Genomic DNA, 17,161 nt, shown 5'->3' on the forward strand with positions numbered 1-17,161 from the left:
GACATTCTCTTACTCTATCTACCCCACTGTAAAATCAAAGTGAAAAATCAGATCACATACTTTCAACAAACAATGGCACAAGATATCCATTATCATTACAAAGTGGAGCATAGTGAGGAAATATTGCACCAAAGCAAGACTGAAATCCAACTGGACTAACTCCAAACTCTGCATCTCCATGTCTGATGTCAAAGCACTCTTCAGATAGCCAACTCCTTTCAGCTTGTTGACTGCAACACAGTTCTTTCTCTTGGGCTGGTTCCACTGTTTGTTAGCAGCTCTCCCTGACAGGTATCCTATGACTCTGGCATCTCCAACATCTTGGGGTCCCTAAGGCAAATAAAGCTTCACCTTCACAGCTTCATTCAATGGCCTCTCTGCACTGCTGTGCAGGGACATCCCTGACATATGCCTGGCCTCAGCAGCTTTCCTTAACTGAGGAGGGAGAGTCTACACCCCTTTCTTCTATTCTGACTCTAAAGCCAGAACCATGTGGTTGAAGCTGCCAAGTTCTGCTGCTTGATGGGGCTGGCACTTGGTCCCCTTGTTCAATTACATCTGCATCAGCTTTCTGTTGTAGATGACTTCCTTCACTGCTTAAGCTTTTCTTCAATTCCCTTTCACCAGGTGGAAGCTTAGTTGGGTGGAGCATGGCCCTGATGTCATCACTCCTTTTTTCCCATTTAGCATCCAGTTTTTCTTTAAACTTTTTAATCTCCTTGAGAACTTTTCTCCTCTTTGGTGGAGTACATGTTTTTAAAGTATGCCCTTCTGATTCTCTGGATTTCCTCCATGTTGTTATGTGCCCCCCCCTTGTCTCTAATTTTTTGAATTTGGATCTTCTTTTAATGCCTTTTAGTTAATTTGGCTAAGAGTTTATCAATCTTACTGATTTTCTCAAAGACTGATTTTTCATTTCATTGATTCTTTATATTTCTGTTTGTTTGTTTGTTTCTATTTTATTGATTTCAGCCCTATGTTTGACTTTTTCCTACCATGTACTCCTTTTGGGTGTTATTTCTCCTTATTGTTCTAGATTAGTTTTTGTTGGAAGTCTATTTTGTCAAATAATAAAATGTCTACACTGGCTTGCTTCTTGAGTCCATTTGCTTGGAATATCTTTTTTCATCCTTTCACCCTAAAGTGATTTCTATCTTTGATATTAAAGTGTATTTCCTGGATGCAGCAGAAGGATGTATTCTGTTTTTAAGTTGTGGTAATTTGTGTCTTTTTATTGGTGAATTGAGACCATTGATGCTCAGAGTTATCAATGAGCAGGGGTTGCTGATCCCTGTTATTTTGTTGTTAGGGTATGTTTTTACTCCTCTTTTGATTTGCTGGTCTGGATTGTTTATTCCTTGTGTTTTCTTGGGGGTGGTTAACCTCTTCAGATTGAAGTCCTTCTAGTGCCTTCTGTGGAGCTTGATTTGCAGATATATATTGCTAAAATTTGGTTTATCATGGAATATTTTTTTCTCTATCTCTTGTGATTGAAAGTTTCCTAGGTATTGTAGTCTGGGCTTGCTCTATGGTCTCTTAAAATTTATAGACCATCTGACCAGACTCTTCTTGCTCTTGAGTCTCCATTGGGAAGTCCACTGTTATTCTAATAGGTCTACCTTTATATGTTACTTGTCTTTTTCTCTTGCAGCTTCTAATATTCTTTTTTGTTCTGTACATTAAATGCTTTGATTATTATGTGACATGAGATTTTTTTTTGTGGTCTAGACCATTTGGTGTTCTGTATACTTCTTATATCTTGATAGACATACCATTCTTCAGATTGGGTGAATTTTCTTCTGTAATTTTGTTGAAAATATTTTCTGTGCCTTTCACTGGGTTTCTTCTCCTGCCTCTATTCCCATTATTCATAGATTTAGTCTTTTCTTGGTGTCCCACATTTCCTGGATGTTTTGTGACTGGATATTTATAGATTTAACATTTTCTTTGACTGAGGTATCCATTTATTCTATCTTGTCTTTAACGCCTAGAATTTTCTTTTCCATCTCTTGTATTCTGTTGGTGAGGCTTGCCTTGAAGGTTCCTGTTTGAGTTTCTAAATTTTTCGTTTCCAGTTTTCCCTCAGTTTGGGTTTTCTCTAGTGATTCTATTTCTACTTTCATGTCTTGAATTGCTTACATCATTTCAGTTCTACTGACTGTGTTTTCACAGGCTTCATTAATGGATTCAATCATATCTTCTTTGAGACTCTTGAGCATGTTCATAAATAGCTGTCTTGAAGTCCTTGTCTTTAGCTTCAACGATATTGCATTTCTCAGGGTCTATTGTATTAGGGTTGCTAAATTCTGGTAGAGACATATTGTTCTATTAATGATTGTATTTTTTCACCGGTGTCTAGGCATCCAGGTTTGGAATGATTATAATTCTAGGTGTTGATATCTTGTCTTGTTTCTTTGGGGTGGGTATTCCACTCCTTGGATTCTGTTGCCTTCTTTAGATCTTAGGAATCCAAAGGTGGCTGTAGGTTGCTTTGTAGGGAGTGCTTCTGATTCCATGCCAGGTGTGGCCACTAGTGTTCTGGGTAGAATGTGTATCTTAGTATTGGGGGCTGACACAATAAATGGGGATGGTCTAGAAGGGGGAGTAGGGCTAAAAGAGTTCACAGGAAGGAGAAAATCTGGGTCTGCCAAGAGGTTTGGTGGAGTCCCTAGGAAGTGGAGTCAGAAGGAGGACAGCCCCTCCCCCTGCTAAGTGGTTTCCTACAAGGCTGGGCAATGAGACTGGTGACTTGGAAATAGAGAACAAGAAGGAGAGTAGAGATCACCTATTTGATTCCCAGGTATAACCAGTGGAATCCCAGGTAGAGAGTCCTCTGGGTACTGGCAGCTGACACGAAGGGATGGGGTGAGGAAGGAAGGCTGAGTCCCCTGAAAGAATCTGATGAATCCTCAGAGAATCCGCAGAGAGGAAGGATAGGCCATTGCAAGTGGTTTGCTATGGGCTGGGGTGAGACTTTATATTCCTTCTTCTAAATACTTTTAGAAGAGTTTGTGTAGAATAGATGCTATTTCCTCTCTTAAAGATTTATTTTATTTTTTATTTACATATATTTATCTAAGTGTATGCCATGTGTGTATGGGTGACTTCAAAGGCTGGCTGGAGTCCCAGGCACCAAACTCAGGTCCTCTGGACGTGAAGCAAATGCTCTTAACTGCTGAATCTTCTCTGCAGTCCCTAGTTGACTTTAGCTTTCTAGTCTTTTCTCTCTGTCTCTCTGTCTCTGTCTCTGTCTCTCTCTCTGTCTCTCTCTCTCTCTGTCTCTGTCTCTCTCTGTCTCTCTCTCTTTCTCACTATACCAGGAGTATAAGTTTACCTATAATTACTGTTTAAGCCAATTTTAAAATGTTTTTGTTTCCACTCAGTTCAAGACACTTGTAACGACTCTCGTTCTCCCCCCCCCCCCCCCGCCTTTAATCTATGGCCTTTTTTGAGGCATCCATGCCATGGAATAATCTTTTTGTACACTGTGAAAATGTGATTTTGCCAAGGCACCTTCTAATTTGTTTAATGAAGAGCTAAATGGCCAATAGCTAGGCAGAAAGTATAGGCAGGACTTCCAGGCACGGAGAGGACTCTGGGAAGAAGAGAGGCAAAGAAGCCAGCCAGATGCAGAATGAGTCGGACACACAGGATGGGATAGAGGTAAAAGCCATGTGGTAGAATGTAGATTAATAAAAATATGGATCAGTTCAAGTTATAAGAGCTAGTTAGGAACAAACCTAAGCTATAGGCTGAGCTTTAATAATTAATAAGAAGTCTCCATGACTTGACCATTATCTCAATTTTCTCAGGTCCCATCTAGAGATGCTGTCACTCTCCCAGGCAACAGGAATCAGTCTAGAGAACATGATGCCCACATTCCCAAGAGGTGGAGTGGGTGGCTTTTCGTCTTTCAATGGATTATGAATGTTTATCATCATTTTGGGGGATTGGTTGCAAGTTGTTGTTGGTCATGGTCAGGAAAAAAGCTGAACCAAGGAGATTAGTGTCAGGAATCTCTTTCTGAAGGGAAAAAGGGGGATATAGTATAGAAATGATGGGACAAAAGAGTGGATTGTTGAGTCTGCCTTTGAACAACCTCTAGTCTCAAATATTTTACACTGGTATGGATGTTTGTATATTGATATAAATTGAAGGTTATTTTTGTTATATATATGTATATATATATATATATATATATATATATATATATATATATATATATATATATAACATTTCTACTCTTGTTTAAGGTATTGTACCTATGCAGCTCATTTAAAAATGTAATATAAAGTTCTAGTCCTTGAAAGCTATTATTATAAACTATTTAGAATAATTAAGAAATGCAGGTTAGTAGTTAGTCATCTATAACAATCAAACTTGTAGTCATGTTAGGTATGTTTTCAAGGTCATACAGGGATATATTTTAGACAGATAGATGGTCTTCAATCACTTCAGAGATCTATAGGATATGGCATTTAAGATGTTTTTAATAATATAAGGCTTTTCATGAAAGTGAGACATTTCTGCTCCTGGCAGAACCAATTTACTTCAAAAAATGATAACAGACATCAAAGAACCTCCATATGGTGTTTGCTTTTGATGTGGCAAAGCTAGCCATTTGGGCAAGAAACTGCCATTGCCCCAACTGCTGACAGAATGGTGTCCAAACTGGATAAGCAGGACACAAAAGAAAGCAGCTGCCAAACTTTGACAAGACAGGATAGGAAGGACAGTCCTTAAAAATTCCTGCTTCACAGAAAAGTCTGTCAGATATTCTAGGCCTGTAGGCTAAAGATGGATGTTACAGAGGAATCTTGGGTGATTGTCCAGCCAGCCAGATGCCTGTCATTTCTTTAGTTGTGGTAATATTTTGTTTGTGATCTAACAAATAAAGCTTGCCAGAAGATCAGAGTGCAAAGCTAAGCTACTAGTTAGACATAGAGGCCAGGCAGTGGTGGCACACACCTTTAATCCCAGTACTCAGGAGGCAGAGACAGACAGATCTCTGAGTGCAAGGCCACCCTAGGGTACACAAGATTGATCCAGTCTAAAAGAAAAACAGAGTCAGGCAGTGGTGGCACATACCTTTGATCCCAGCCCTTGGGATCTCATGCCTTTAATCCCAGCACTAGGTAGGTGGAGACAGGAAGTGATATGGCTGGGCAGAGAGAGGAACATAAGGTAGGAGGAGACATGAGCTCAGCTCCCTTTCAGGCTGAGGATTCGGTAGAGGTAAGTCTTTCTAGTGGCTGGCTGCTCTGCTTCTCTGATCTTTCAGCATTTACTCTGATATCTTGCTCCAGGTTTTTATTATTAAGACCAATTAGGATTCATGCTACATCTGGCATCCAACTTTTGGGGGCACGAATCCATGAAAAAGCTGCTTGCCTGTGGCTTTGCAGCCACTAGCACAGGCCAGTGCTGTATGCTGCTGGAGTCACCACCCCACCAGCTAAGTTTCTGTTGCAGCCTAGCTACAGCAAACTCCATAGGCTTTTGGCCTCCCCAAACTGCAGGGGTTAGCCACTTTCACACATTCCCCCATGCAGATGGCTGGCTCTTTGGCTTTTTCTCTCCTGGTGGGTTGTGTACTTGGAACCCTTTCTCTGGCTGCTGACACTCTAGGTAGCTGCCTTGAAAACTGCTTGGGCTTCTACTGTTCTATGCAGAAGCAGTCAGCCTCACATCGGAATCATCATTGTTGGCAGATTTGGTGAGACAATTGGGAATTTTTAAAGGGAGGAATTAGTTAAAAGAGAGAGTTTTTTTCCCTCATTAAAAAATGGGAAACACTATTATGATGGAGAGAGTTAGGTCTCTGTATGATTACACAATACATGGTTTGAAAATGGAGCAATTAAATAAGAGGATAATTAATTTAGATGGAATTTATGTAATGTCAATTATAAATCTTATCTGTTTAATCATTTTTGTTTTATCATTAAAAAAGTTGGTTAATTTGAGTGCCAAGATATACATTTTAAAAAAACGTATTAAAACAGATCATAGAGATATTCAGACCCAGACAGAGGAATTTAAAGGAGCATTGTATTATAAGGTTACAGGGAAACAGCCTAAGGTTTTCAAACAGCCAACCTTAATTTATCCACTAACCTTACAGGTACTGCCAAATGATTGATATCCTCAAGGCTGTGTAAGAACTGACTAAACTCCTGTGCAAATGTTAGTTTGAGGAGATTCAAGGAAGTAATAGTCTCATATGGCACACATTTACCTTTTGTGAAGCAGATGTTAAACGTATGGTCAACTTGTAATAGAATTATCCCTCAAGACTGGAGAGAATTGTTACAGCAGTCTTGGAGCCTGGTCCTATGTAGCTAGAGTTTTTCTGCCTGGCCCACAGTCAGGACAAATCTCTCTCACCCGCCAGTCCCACAGCTGCTCATACCCAACCAAGTAAACACAGAGACTTATATTGGTTACAAACTGTATGGCTGTGGCAGGCTTCTTGCTAACTGTTCTTATATCTTAAATTAATCCATTTCTATAAATCTATACCTTGCTACATGGCTTGTGGCTTACCAGCATCTTCACATGCTGTTTGTCATGGTGGCGGCTGGCAGTGACTCCTTCTGCCTTCCTGTTCTCTCCTTTCTCCTCTCTGTTAGTCCCACCTATACTTCCTGCCTCACCACTGGCCAATCAGTGTTTTATTTATTGACCAATCAGAGCAATTTGACATACAGACCATCCCACAGCAGTCCTCATTTATAGTGGAGGACCTGGTGGAAAAATGAAGCTAAGAACATTGAACACTGAAGTAAGGCTAGCAGTGTGAAAATCTCCCAAGACCAAATTCTTGGAGAGGGAGATTATGCTAATGAAGAAAGGCAATCTCTATATGATGACCACACCATGGCTTTATGCCATGTAGCAGCCTTGAATGCTTGGGACAGAACTGAAGAAGTAGGAAAGAAAACTGAATCATTTACTAAAGTTATACAGGGCCCAGAAGAAACCTTCACTGATTTCGTACAAAAATTAACTACATCAGTTAATAGAATGATACCAAATTCAAAAGCTAGACAAATAATAATTGAATCTCTGGCTTTTGAAAATGCTAATGCACAATGCAAAAGGGTAACTAGACTGTTAAAGTCAAGATCAGCACCTAGGAGGAATGGGTCCAAGATATAATCAATATTGAATCTCATAACCATAATGATGCTTGGATAGGAGAGGTAATTTCCAGAGGTTTGAAGAAAGGTCAAAATGTGAAGTGTTTCAACTGCAGTAAACAAGGTCACCTAAAAAGGAACTGTAAACATGGCATTCTTAGAAATAATGCTTTTTCTAAGACTAATCACAACAGAATGCCCCTCCCTTCTGGATTATGCAAAAGGTGGGGCAAAGGCAGACACTGGCCTAATGAATGTAGATCAACAAGGGACAGTCAAGGCAACCCTTTGCCATTGGGAAACACCTTGAAGGGCCTCTCGCAGGCTTTCATGTCAAATTTGGTTCAGTCATTTCCTGTCATTGTAGAGGAAACTCCTTCCCAGAGCAATTAAAGAACCTAATGCTTATTGTAAGAAACCATACTGCTCTGGATGATAGAACAGCTATAGAAGAGAGAACAAAAAAATTCAGAAGGAACCATAGAGTGAATATATTGGCAAACTTCTATAAGTGAACAAAGATCAAAATTAAAAATATGAATAAATGGCATTGCCATTGAAGGTCTTGTAGACACAGGTGCAGATGAAACAATAATTGCACCAGAACCTTGGCATCCAAATTGTCCTCTTCAGGAGGTAAATGTTCAGCTTTTAGGAATTGGGATGTTATGTCAGGTAAAACAGAGGGCAAGATGGGTCAAATATATAGGGCCAGAAGCACAGAGAAGAAAATTAAAGCCATATGTGACTAACATTGCAATGAATTTATGGGGACATGATTTATTACAGCAATGGAATATGCATATTAACATTCCTCCAATTTCAGAAACAAACCATAAACTAACACATATTTCTGGGAATATTAGAAGGTATTATAAAGAACATTCACTGACCATTCAGGTTGTACAAGAACAAGGCACAACAGTTGCTGATCTTTCAAAGGCACCAACAGCCCTACCTTTAAAATGGCTAATGGACAAACCTTTATGGGTTGAGCAATGACCTTTAACATCAGAGAAATTACAGGACTTAGAAAAACTGGTGTAGGAGCAGCTAAATGCTCAGTGTTTTGAAGAATCAACCAGCCCTTGGAATTATCCTGTATTGGTTATTAAAAAGAAATCTGGAAAATGGAGAATGGTAACTGATCTAAGAGCTGTTAATAAAGAAAGTCAGCCAATGGGCTCTCTACACTCTAGAATTCCTTTGATTCTCTGTCACCTAAAAAATGGCTGGCCACTTATAGTTACTGACTTAAAAGACTGTTTCTTCACTATACAAGAAAAAGACAGAGAAAAATTTGCCTTCACTGTGCCTACTTATAATAATCCTCAGCCTGTTAAGAGATATTAATGGAAGGTTTACCCACAGAGAATGTTAAATAGTCTCACCCTGTGCCAATATTTTAAGGTGAGCTGTTGGGAATGATACATAAGCAATTTCCTCAATCTATAGTTTACCATTACATGGACAATGTTTTACTAGCTGATTCAAATGTAGATACTTTAGAAAGAATGTTTGAAGAAGTAAAGAAAATTTTGCTGTGTTGGGGATTACAAATTGCTCTTGAAAAAATACAAAGAGGAGATTCTATTAATTATTTGGGATATAAAATAGGTCTACAAAAAATTAGACCCCAAAAGGTGTAATTAGGAGAGATCAATTGTGGACTCTTAATGACTTTCAAAGATTGCTAGGAGACATTTCTTATCTATGGCCTGCTATTGGAGTAGAAAATCAAGAATTGATTAATTAGTTCAAAACTTTAAATGGTGACAAGGACTTAAATAGTCCAAGAGATTTATCAGCTGAAGCTAAGAGAGAATTGATAAAGGTTTGATTTGAACAAGAGAGACCTCTTGGTTAGAAGGGATGATAGTTCATTAACCAACATGGCCATTCAATCTAAACTAACTCATAGGACTAACAGATGCTTCTCATTTGATCAGATATAACTTACCAAAAGGGAACCTCCTCAAAATTAGGGTTCTGGAAGGGTTTTGTTTTTGTCTGTTCAGCAGAATGAAGGCAAATGCAAATGGACTAGATAGTGTTGATATATTTGTATATAGTTATTATACTTATTGTATATAGTTTTTCTTATATTAGAACCTTTTTGTATTTTAGTAAAAAGGGGAAATGTGGTGATATTTTATTTGTAATCTAACAAATAAAGCTTGCCAGAAGATCAGGACACAGAGCTAAGCCAATAGTTAGGCATAGAGGTCAAGCAGTGTTGGCACACACCTTTAATTCCAGCACTCAGGAGGCAGAGGATCTCTGTGAATTCAAGGCTACCTTGGGCTACACAAGATTGATCCAGTCTAAAAGAGAAACAGCCAGGCAGTGGTGGCACACACCTTTGATCCCAGCCCTTGGGATCTCATGCCCTTAATCCCAGCACTAGGTAGGTGGAGACAGGAAGTGATATGGCTGGGCAGAGAGAGAAATGTGAGGTGCGAGGATACAGGAGCTCAGCTCCCTTTCAGGCTGAGGATTCGGTAGAGGTAAGAAGTCTTTCTAGTGGCTGGCTGCTCTGCTTCTCTGATCTTTCAGCATTTACCCTGATATCTGGCCCCAGGTTTTATTATTAAGATCAATTAGAATTTGTGCTTCATATAGTTTTATAAGTTGCTTGCTATGTACTTCCTGTTTACTCAGGTTATATTATATCTTCCTCAGGTCTTTGATGGCATTGAAAACTAGATAGTTACAGTCACAGTTTTCCTTGTTACCGAATTCTGAAAAGAAACTCACAAAAGAGGTGTAAAATGTAGAAGGTTTAGAGACATAAAAGTTTAAATTGTTCATCTAAGAAAATGTTTTGAGATAAAAAAATAGTATTGACTTAATAACACAAGATACAATTAAAATGTATTAGGTACAAAACTTTGAATTCACCAAGACCGGACAAATAGTAGAATATTTTCTCTGAATTTCCCAAATGCAAATGGACTGGATATTTTGAATGTAATTCTTACCTGGTAATTGTATATATAGTTTTACTGTGCTAGAGATAAACTCTTTCCTTTTTATTTAGACAAAAAGAGGGAAATGTTGTGAAATAATCTTTTTGTACTCTATGAAAGATGTGTCTTTACCAAGGTGCCTTCTGATTGGTTTAATAAAGAGCTAAATGGCCAATAGCTCGGCAGAAAGTATAGGCAGGATTTCCAGGCACAGAGAAGACTCTAGGTAGAAGAGAGACAGAGAAGCCAGCCAGATGCAGAATGAGTTGGACACACAGAATAGGATAGAGGTAAAAGCCATGTGGTAGAATGTAGATTAATAAAAATGTGGATCAATTCAAGTTATAAGAGCTATTTAGGAACAAACCTAAGCTATAGGCTGAGCTTTCATAATTAATAAGAAGACTTTATGTCATTATTTGGGAGCTGGCTGGTAGGACAGAAAAAGACTTGTTATACATCCAGTTAGGGTTAGGGTCAGGGTTAGGGTTAGGGTTAGGGTTTAGCATTTTCCTGAGGATTTGCCTTAGGTTGTTGTCATACAACTATAGTGTTGACTTACAGTATCGTCTTACTGTGATATAATGATGGTGAGCACAATATGTATCATGGTGTAGTCAGAAAGAGCAATTGAGTCTGGGGCCACTTGAGATTGGGGACCTTCTAGCAGTTTAGGTAGGTATGGTGAAACAGTGTGGTGGCTTCTATTGGGTCATAGGGATTTCTTCAGGCACTGTTGATGCCAACTCTATTATTAGGAAGGGCTTCTGGCACTACTGGCAGCCCAGGCAGTAGTGAGAGGTCCTAAGGCCCTTGTCCTCCGTCAGTGGCATGTGGGCAGATGCTGTACTGGGGAGGTGGTGGGAGGAGCTACAGCACCTCCTTTGTGGTCGTCACGCCCACTCTGATAATGGCATGGTCGGGGAGGTGTGGCGGTAGCGTGGCAGTGTAGATTGCTGGAGACTGGTAATTTTGCTCTTCTTTATGGAGAGATGTTGAAAACTCCTATTCTGCTCTTTTGGATATCCCTCCTCAGGACAGTCTTTTATTGTTCCTAAAGTAGAATTGCATGGTGGCTACTGCATCACCACTCATTAAATACTCCTCCAAGTAGGCACTGACAGAAGTATTGTAGGATTGATTGACTGATTGATTTGTTTGTTTGAGACAGGGTTTCTCAGTCCAGGATGTTCTGGAACCTACCTGCTTTGTAGACCAGGCTAGCTGCCTCTGCCTCCTAAGGGCTGGGATTAAAGGCGTGCACCACCACTGCCCACTTAGTATTGCAGGGTTTTAACAGCAGATCTTGGACCATGAATACCTGGCTTTCCCTATCTGCAGGCAGGATAGCCTTGACTTTCAATTTTGCGAGCTTCAATTTTCCCCTTATGTTAAGTGGGGATAAATAGTTCCTGCCTCATAAAAGCAGTGAATCTGAAGTTGATATAAAAGTTTTGACAATGAATAAAATAGGGCCTCTGAGATGGATCTAGGTTGGCCAACATTTCCACTCTACACTTCAGTGTTTGGTATTTTTTGTTTGTTTTGTTTTGTTTTTTGTTTTTTGAAGACAGGGTTTCTCTGTGTTGCCCTGGCTGTCCTGAAACTCTCTCTATAGACCAGGCTGGCCTCGAATGCACAGAGATCCACTGGCCTCTGCCTTCCAAGTGCTGGGCAGTGTTTGGTTATTAACAATGTGCTCTGGGTTTACTTTTTGGGGTCTCTAATACCACCTATATCACCAGCTATGAATATCTCAGTTAAGGAAGTCTGAATTACTCACCTATGGAGATGTCAAAATGACACAGGTTCACCTCTGAAGCATCCTGGATGCCAAGCAGGGCCTTGCCTGAGGCTAAGTTAAGATTCTGTGTGAACTCTTCACTGCTACAGAGCACAAACACCACGAGCTGGCTGGTATGGATGTCGTCACTTCCTGGACAGGAAGGGAATGAGTCTCTGTGCTCTAATTTACAACAAATAACAAATCACCTGCTTAATTTATATGTATGAGTACCTGCACGAGTTTATGTGCACCACAAGCATGCAGATGCTCTTAGAGGCCACAAGAGGGCACTGGACCCCCTGGAGCTAGAGTAACAAGTAGTTGTGAGCTGTCTGATATAGGTGCTGGGGACTGAATCCAGGTCCGCTGAAGAGTAGTAAACATTCTTAACCACTGAACCATTTCTCTAAGTCCCCTGGGGGAATCTTCTTAAAATGATGGTTCTAACCTCATATGCAGAGTGGGAGCTAAATTCTGCATTTGTAGAATGTGTTTCCTGCAACATTTTGATGGTTTCACTTAAAAGGCTAATATAATAAACACGTTGAAACGGCTCATCAAAATGCTAAGACACAGAAAACCAGATGCATGTTTGCAAAATTATTTATTTACATTTTAAGCTCACATTAAAAATCTTTCTGGGATAGAATGGCTAAGAAGAAATTTACAAACCTGATATAAACATATTCACATTAATCTTTATCTGAATACACTTCTGGAGATGGGCTCTAGACTAACTCAAGTTGTCTTTCATAAAACTAATATTCTTTATATCATGCTATATATCTTTTAAGAATAGACTTACCTTGTGTCATTCAAAAAATTAAAAAGCAAGCAAGAAAGCAAATGAATGAACAAACAAAAGGACAACTTGACTTTGCTGTTAACTAGCTGTCTAGACACAAGAAACCAAGCCTTCACAGTGCAGAGATGTTCAAACAGGGCCAACCATGGTCTACTGACTTTCCAGTGTGAGTACTTTGGTTATTGGCTTTGGCCTGGCTTCTAGCATGGCTTAATGACTCACTGGAGTGCTATACAACTACAGATAATCCATTCAGAACAGCACTTGCTTAATACTGTACTTGAGAGAACTCAGATGTTCCTTGACTCAGAATGCCTTTAAAAGATGCTGACCACAGTGGCATGCTTTCTTTTTCTTTACTCAGGAAAATAAAAAGAGAAACCACAAATTCATTTTCCACATGTTAAAAAAAAAAGTTTCCCAAGAAGACTTAGACATTCCTTTAAAAAAAGTTTCTCAAAATAATACCTGCCCTTAACATTGATATTGCTGAAACACTAGACCTGCAAGATGTCTTCTTTAAAGTCTATGATTTCATGATCTATTTATATAAAAGTCACTGATGGCCAAATCCACACATGGCACACTGAAGCCCCAAGGGGGGGGGGACTCACATTTAACATAGCTTAGCTGGAATGAAGAGTTTTAGAAAAACAAATGAAAATACTGAGGTTGATTCTAAACCACCTACTGCTCTCCCTCCACAAATCTGACTTTAAGAGTAAAATCCTTTGGATAAAATAAATCCTTTCTCCCCTTGGGGGCGGGGGTAAGGCCTTTAAAAAGTAGAAAACAGCAAGCAGGACCAGGGAGGTCTTCTGAGTCCAGTATTGTCTCGCTACTGTTCTTAGATAAAAATAAAGTTTGAAAACCAGTGCTTTAAAAAAGAAAAGAAGACAAATGACAATAAAACACGTAACTTGTGATTTTGGAGAGAGCCCCTGCAAAGTCTGAAAGTCAAAGGACACACAGTTCTAGGATTTGACATCTGATGCCTTTAAAGCTTTAAGCTATCCCACAGGACCAGCCACTCCCCAACTCTACCAGCTTCTCAAAAAGAAACAGCTGCACAAGTGTATAACCTGCAGGTATCAATTTAATGTTGGGTAGTTCTCATATTGGTCTCTCCCCCTATTTGATAAGGGATAAAGCAAGGAATTACCACTTTACTAGAGTAGCACTTTGAGGTTGGGTGAAATAATTCTAAGTGTACTCTAAAACTTCTCAGAAAGTCCTATTTACAGTCATTGTACATCACTTTATGTACACATAAATACAAATTTATAAGAAACACTAACCTACACTTTTCATAATAAAAAAATAAAAAAATAAAAAAGCGCAACAAACATGGCCCCATGCCAAGTCAGTGCTGGAGAAACGTGCTTGTTGTTCAGGTCAGTGGTACAGACCTAGAGACCGTGAAGCAGCTCACAGAAGCACTTCAGACAGTTTTAATTTCCCTCTGATCTCAGCTCAGACCTAAGTTCAAGTGAAAAAATTTCTGCTAAATAAAGCTAAGGCCATACAAGTACTTGAGAAGAAGGATTTAGAGGAGAGTTAATACCAGATGCCAAACATTTAGATGTATAATTATAGGGAAGGATTCTTTTCCCAGTGGGAAATCAGAACTTTCTGATAGTAACAGTAGTGTAAAACCAGTGTGAACCATTGGACCACAGTGTGCCGTCAGAGCCCCTGTGGAGCCGGCGCTGGGCTACCAGGACTAGGTAGTTGATCCTAAAGAATCCCTAAGAGTCGTCACGGAAATGACTTGAGATTTCCTCACATCATGTGACTTCTCAGCCTATTTGACTTACGCTGTGTTCCTGCCCATAAGCCATGCTTGACTCTTCTCTTGCACCTCTAATAAAGTGAAACTCTCATTTCTCTCCCCATGGGAACGTGGAGGTGGTTGAGCAGAGCTTTGGTAGTGTCCTGCACCTGGTAATTCCTCCACCAACCACTGTGTGTGTGTGTGTGTGTGTGTCTACTTAAAAGGTTTATTGTTCCTTAAGCCTAGACCTTGAGAACAAAGTCTTATTATCGCTTTCACCTCCAATGGCTTGCCGACATTCTCCGTAGTATGAAATTCATATGTTCAGATGTGAGGTATCCATCGGCCAGGAGCATGGGAATCCTGACCTGCATTAAACAGAGGGTAAAAAGTCTTCTACAAATCCCTCTTCTATAAATTGGAGAGGTTTTTAACTCTAAAGTCAAGGCCTTTTCAGATAATTAAGTGCACTAAATATAGAAATAAAAATTCTATGGCTGTTAATACATAAGACAAGTAAGGTCCTGTGGTTTATACATGTCCAGTTCTTAGAGAGGCTGGGCAGTACGTAGTTCAGGAAGACAGGTTAGAAATTGTTCCCTGAGCTCTTGACGAGAACTCAAAGGTAGGTCCGTGAACTCCAAGGCTTGGGAGAGAGGAAACCACCCCCATCAGGCTCGTGTAATCTTCTTCCAAGAGTGGCTTTTTACTCCAAAGTGGGCTGTTCAATGGTCTCCTCATAGTTCAAATATTGTTAAAACGCAGTTTTATCCATTTTTAAGAATACAAGGTCCCAAACAAAAGCTTTAAGAGGAGGAGAAAGGATTGTTAAAATCAAGTAAACCTTTGACTTTAGTAAAGAGTGCAGTTGAGTAGATCAGCTCTGAATCTATTATATAGGAAGAGGAGCGAGAGCAGGCACTAGAAGCCAGAATTTCACAAAATGGGGACTTTTCTGACCTCAGTGGCTAGCTTCTGTAAGCCTTCTTTAAACAGAACTGCAGTCAGTCAATTAATCCAAAGAAACAAAACTATTATAAGCATAAGGATTACAGTACTTAAATGTTTCCAAAAATAAAGACTATAATAATATAATAACCACTCCAGTTAGATCTCAAACTTAAAAGGAATCTGGATTGTATATACAGATAATAGCAATTAAAAACCATTAAAAATTGGGATTTTAAGTTCTTAAATTATTTTCATTCTTGGTAGCTATCCAGAACATCCTTTAAAAGTTTAATGCTCAGGAGTAATTTAAAAAGTGAAATATGTGATTTGTGGAACTCCTGTAAGCATCCATTTGGAGGCTCCAATTCCCTTGCTGGCAGAGCAGACTTTGGGTGGGCTTGATCTGAAGCCCCGGAAAGTTCTTTAGCGGGTTCGGAGAAAGGATTGAAGCCTTCCATGAACGTCAGCACAGTGCACAAATGCATCCTTTGGTATGGCTATGACCTCAAAGGAGGGGTGGAAGCCAGAGGTGCCGGGGCCAGGTTCCTGACGATGGTGCTGAGGCTGGCAATCTTCTCTTCTAGGAGGTAATTTTTCTTCTCTGCTGTTTTCTGTCGCTGTTCAGTCATTTCCAGAGCTTTCAACAGCTGGGCATTTTCAACATACAGATCCTTCACCATGGCATCTGCTTTTGTGTTCTTGCAGAGCTAGGACAGAACCAGAAGCATCTTATTCCGCTTGTGTGAACCACCCTTGAGTGTAAGGGCTAACAGAAGGGATGTCGGAGGACAACCTCTGGGCATTGGTGCTCTCATTCTACAATGTGGGTTCCAGGTACTGTACCCAGGTTGTCAGGCTTGGTGGCAAACACCTTTTCCTACTACTGATTCATCAGCCCTAAGGTGCCTTTGGGGGTTGCCACAAGGTTGGGAACAGGAAAGGCAAAGTTCCATTATTACCCATTTTTAACAACGAGTATATCATTTTCTGTTTATTTAGAGATGTGTATTTCATATTTTGGATAAAGAAAAATCTGTATGTATTTGGCTTGAGCCACTCGCTTAATTAGGAACACTTTGGATACAAGCCATCGTTAGCAAATACACATTTATAGAACTGTGAACAAAGAGGCCTCGAAGGAGCTTTAGGAAAGAAAGGTAGAATACAGAATTCATATTTGGGGGCTTAAAAAAAGTGATTCCTAAGTTCTTTAGACATTATCAGCAGAATTAACTCTTATTAACAACACAAATTAACAGCAATAGAAGGATACAGAATCTTGCTGGGCGGTGGTGGTGCATGCCTTTAATCCCAGCACTTGGGTGGCAGAGCCAGGCGGATCTCTGTGAGTTCAAAGCCAGCCTGGTCTACAGAGTGAGTTCCAGGATATCCAGGGCTACAAAAACCCTGTCTCAAAAAACAAAACAACAACAAAAACAAAAAATAAACAAAAAACCCAACAATGACAAAAGGAGCCAAAACCTGGAGTTACGTGTGGAATGTTGGGACTGGAGAGGCAGCTTGGCCGTAAAGCTAGGCCTTGCAAGTGTGGGACCTGACTCAAAGCCCAAGCGCCCACGTAAAAAAGCTGGGGACAGTGAGCGTGCACAGTGGCAGTTCCCATGCTGAGGAGGACACAGGCCTAGCCTAATCAGAGAGACCCAGGTCCTCTCAAAAACAAGGTGGATAGCTCCTGAGGAATAACACACCTACCCGCACACACGCATGCACACA

The 17,161-nt window shown here is 39.9% G+C and overlaps 1 protein-coding gene and 1 long non-coding RNA gene across 2 annotated transcripts in view; one reads left to right on the forward strand and one right to left on the reverse strand.

Moving 5' to 3' along the window:
• Window positions 1–17,161, forward strand: part of LOC131923804 (uncharacterized) — a 35,428-nt gene that overhangs the window by 6,084 nt on the left and 12,183 nt on the right. Inside the window, exon 2 of the long non-coding RNA XR_009382724.1 lies at window positions 16,133–16,261. This is a non-coding gene — a long non-coding RNA (uncharacterized LOC131923804). The remainder of the gene's footprint in view (window positions 1–16,132; window positions 16,262–17,161) is intronic.
• Nin (ninein) overlaps window positions 12,487–17,161 on the reverse strand; it is a 95,536-nt gene continuing 90,861 nt past the window's right edge. The window contains exon 29 of the mRNA XM_059278970.1: window positions 12,487–16,134. Within this exon, the coding sequence (XP_059134953.1) occupies window positions 15,925–16,134 (210 nt within the window). The 3' untranslated portion in view covers window positions 12,487–15,924. The remainder of the gene's footprint in view (window positions 16,135–17,161) is intronic.

The sequence above is a fragment of the Peromyscus eremicus genome, chromosome 14, assembly GCF_949786415.1.
Source record: "Peromyscus eremicus chromosome 14, PerEre_H2_v1, whole genome shotgun sequence".
Classification (NCBI taxonomy): Eukaryota; Metazoa; Chordata; class Mammalia; order Rodentia; family Cricetidae; genus Peromyscus; species Peromyscus eremicus.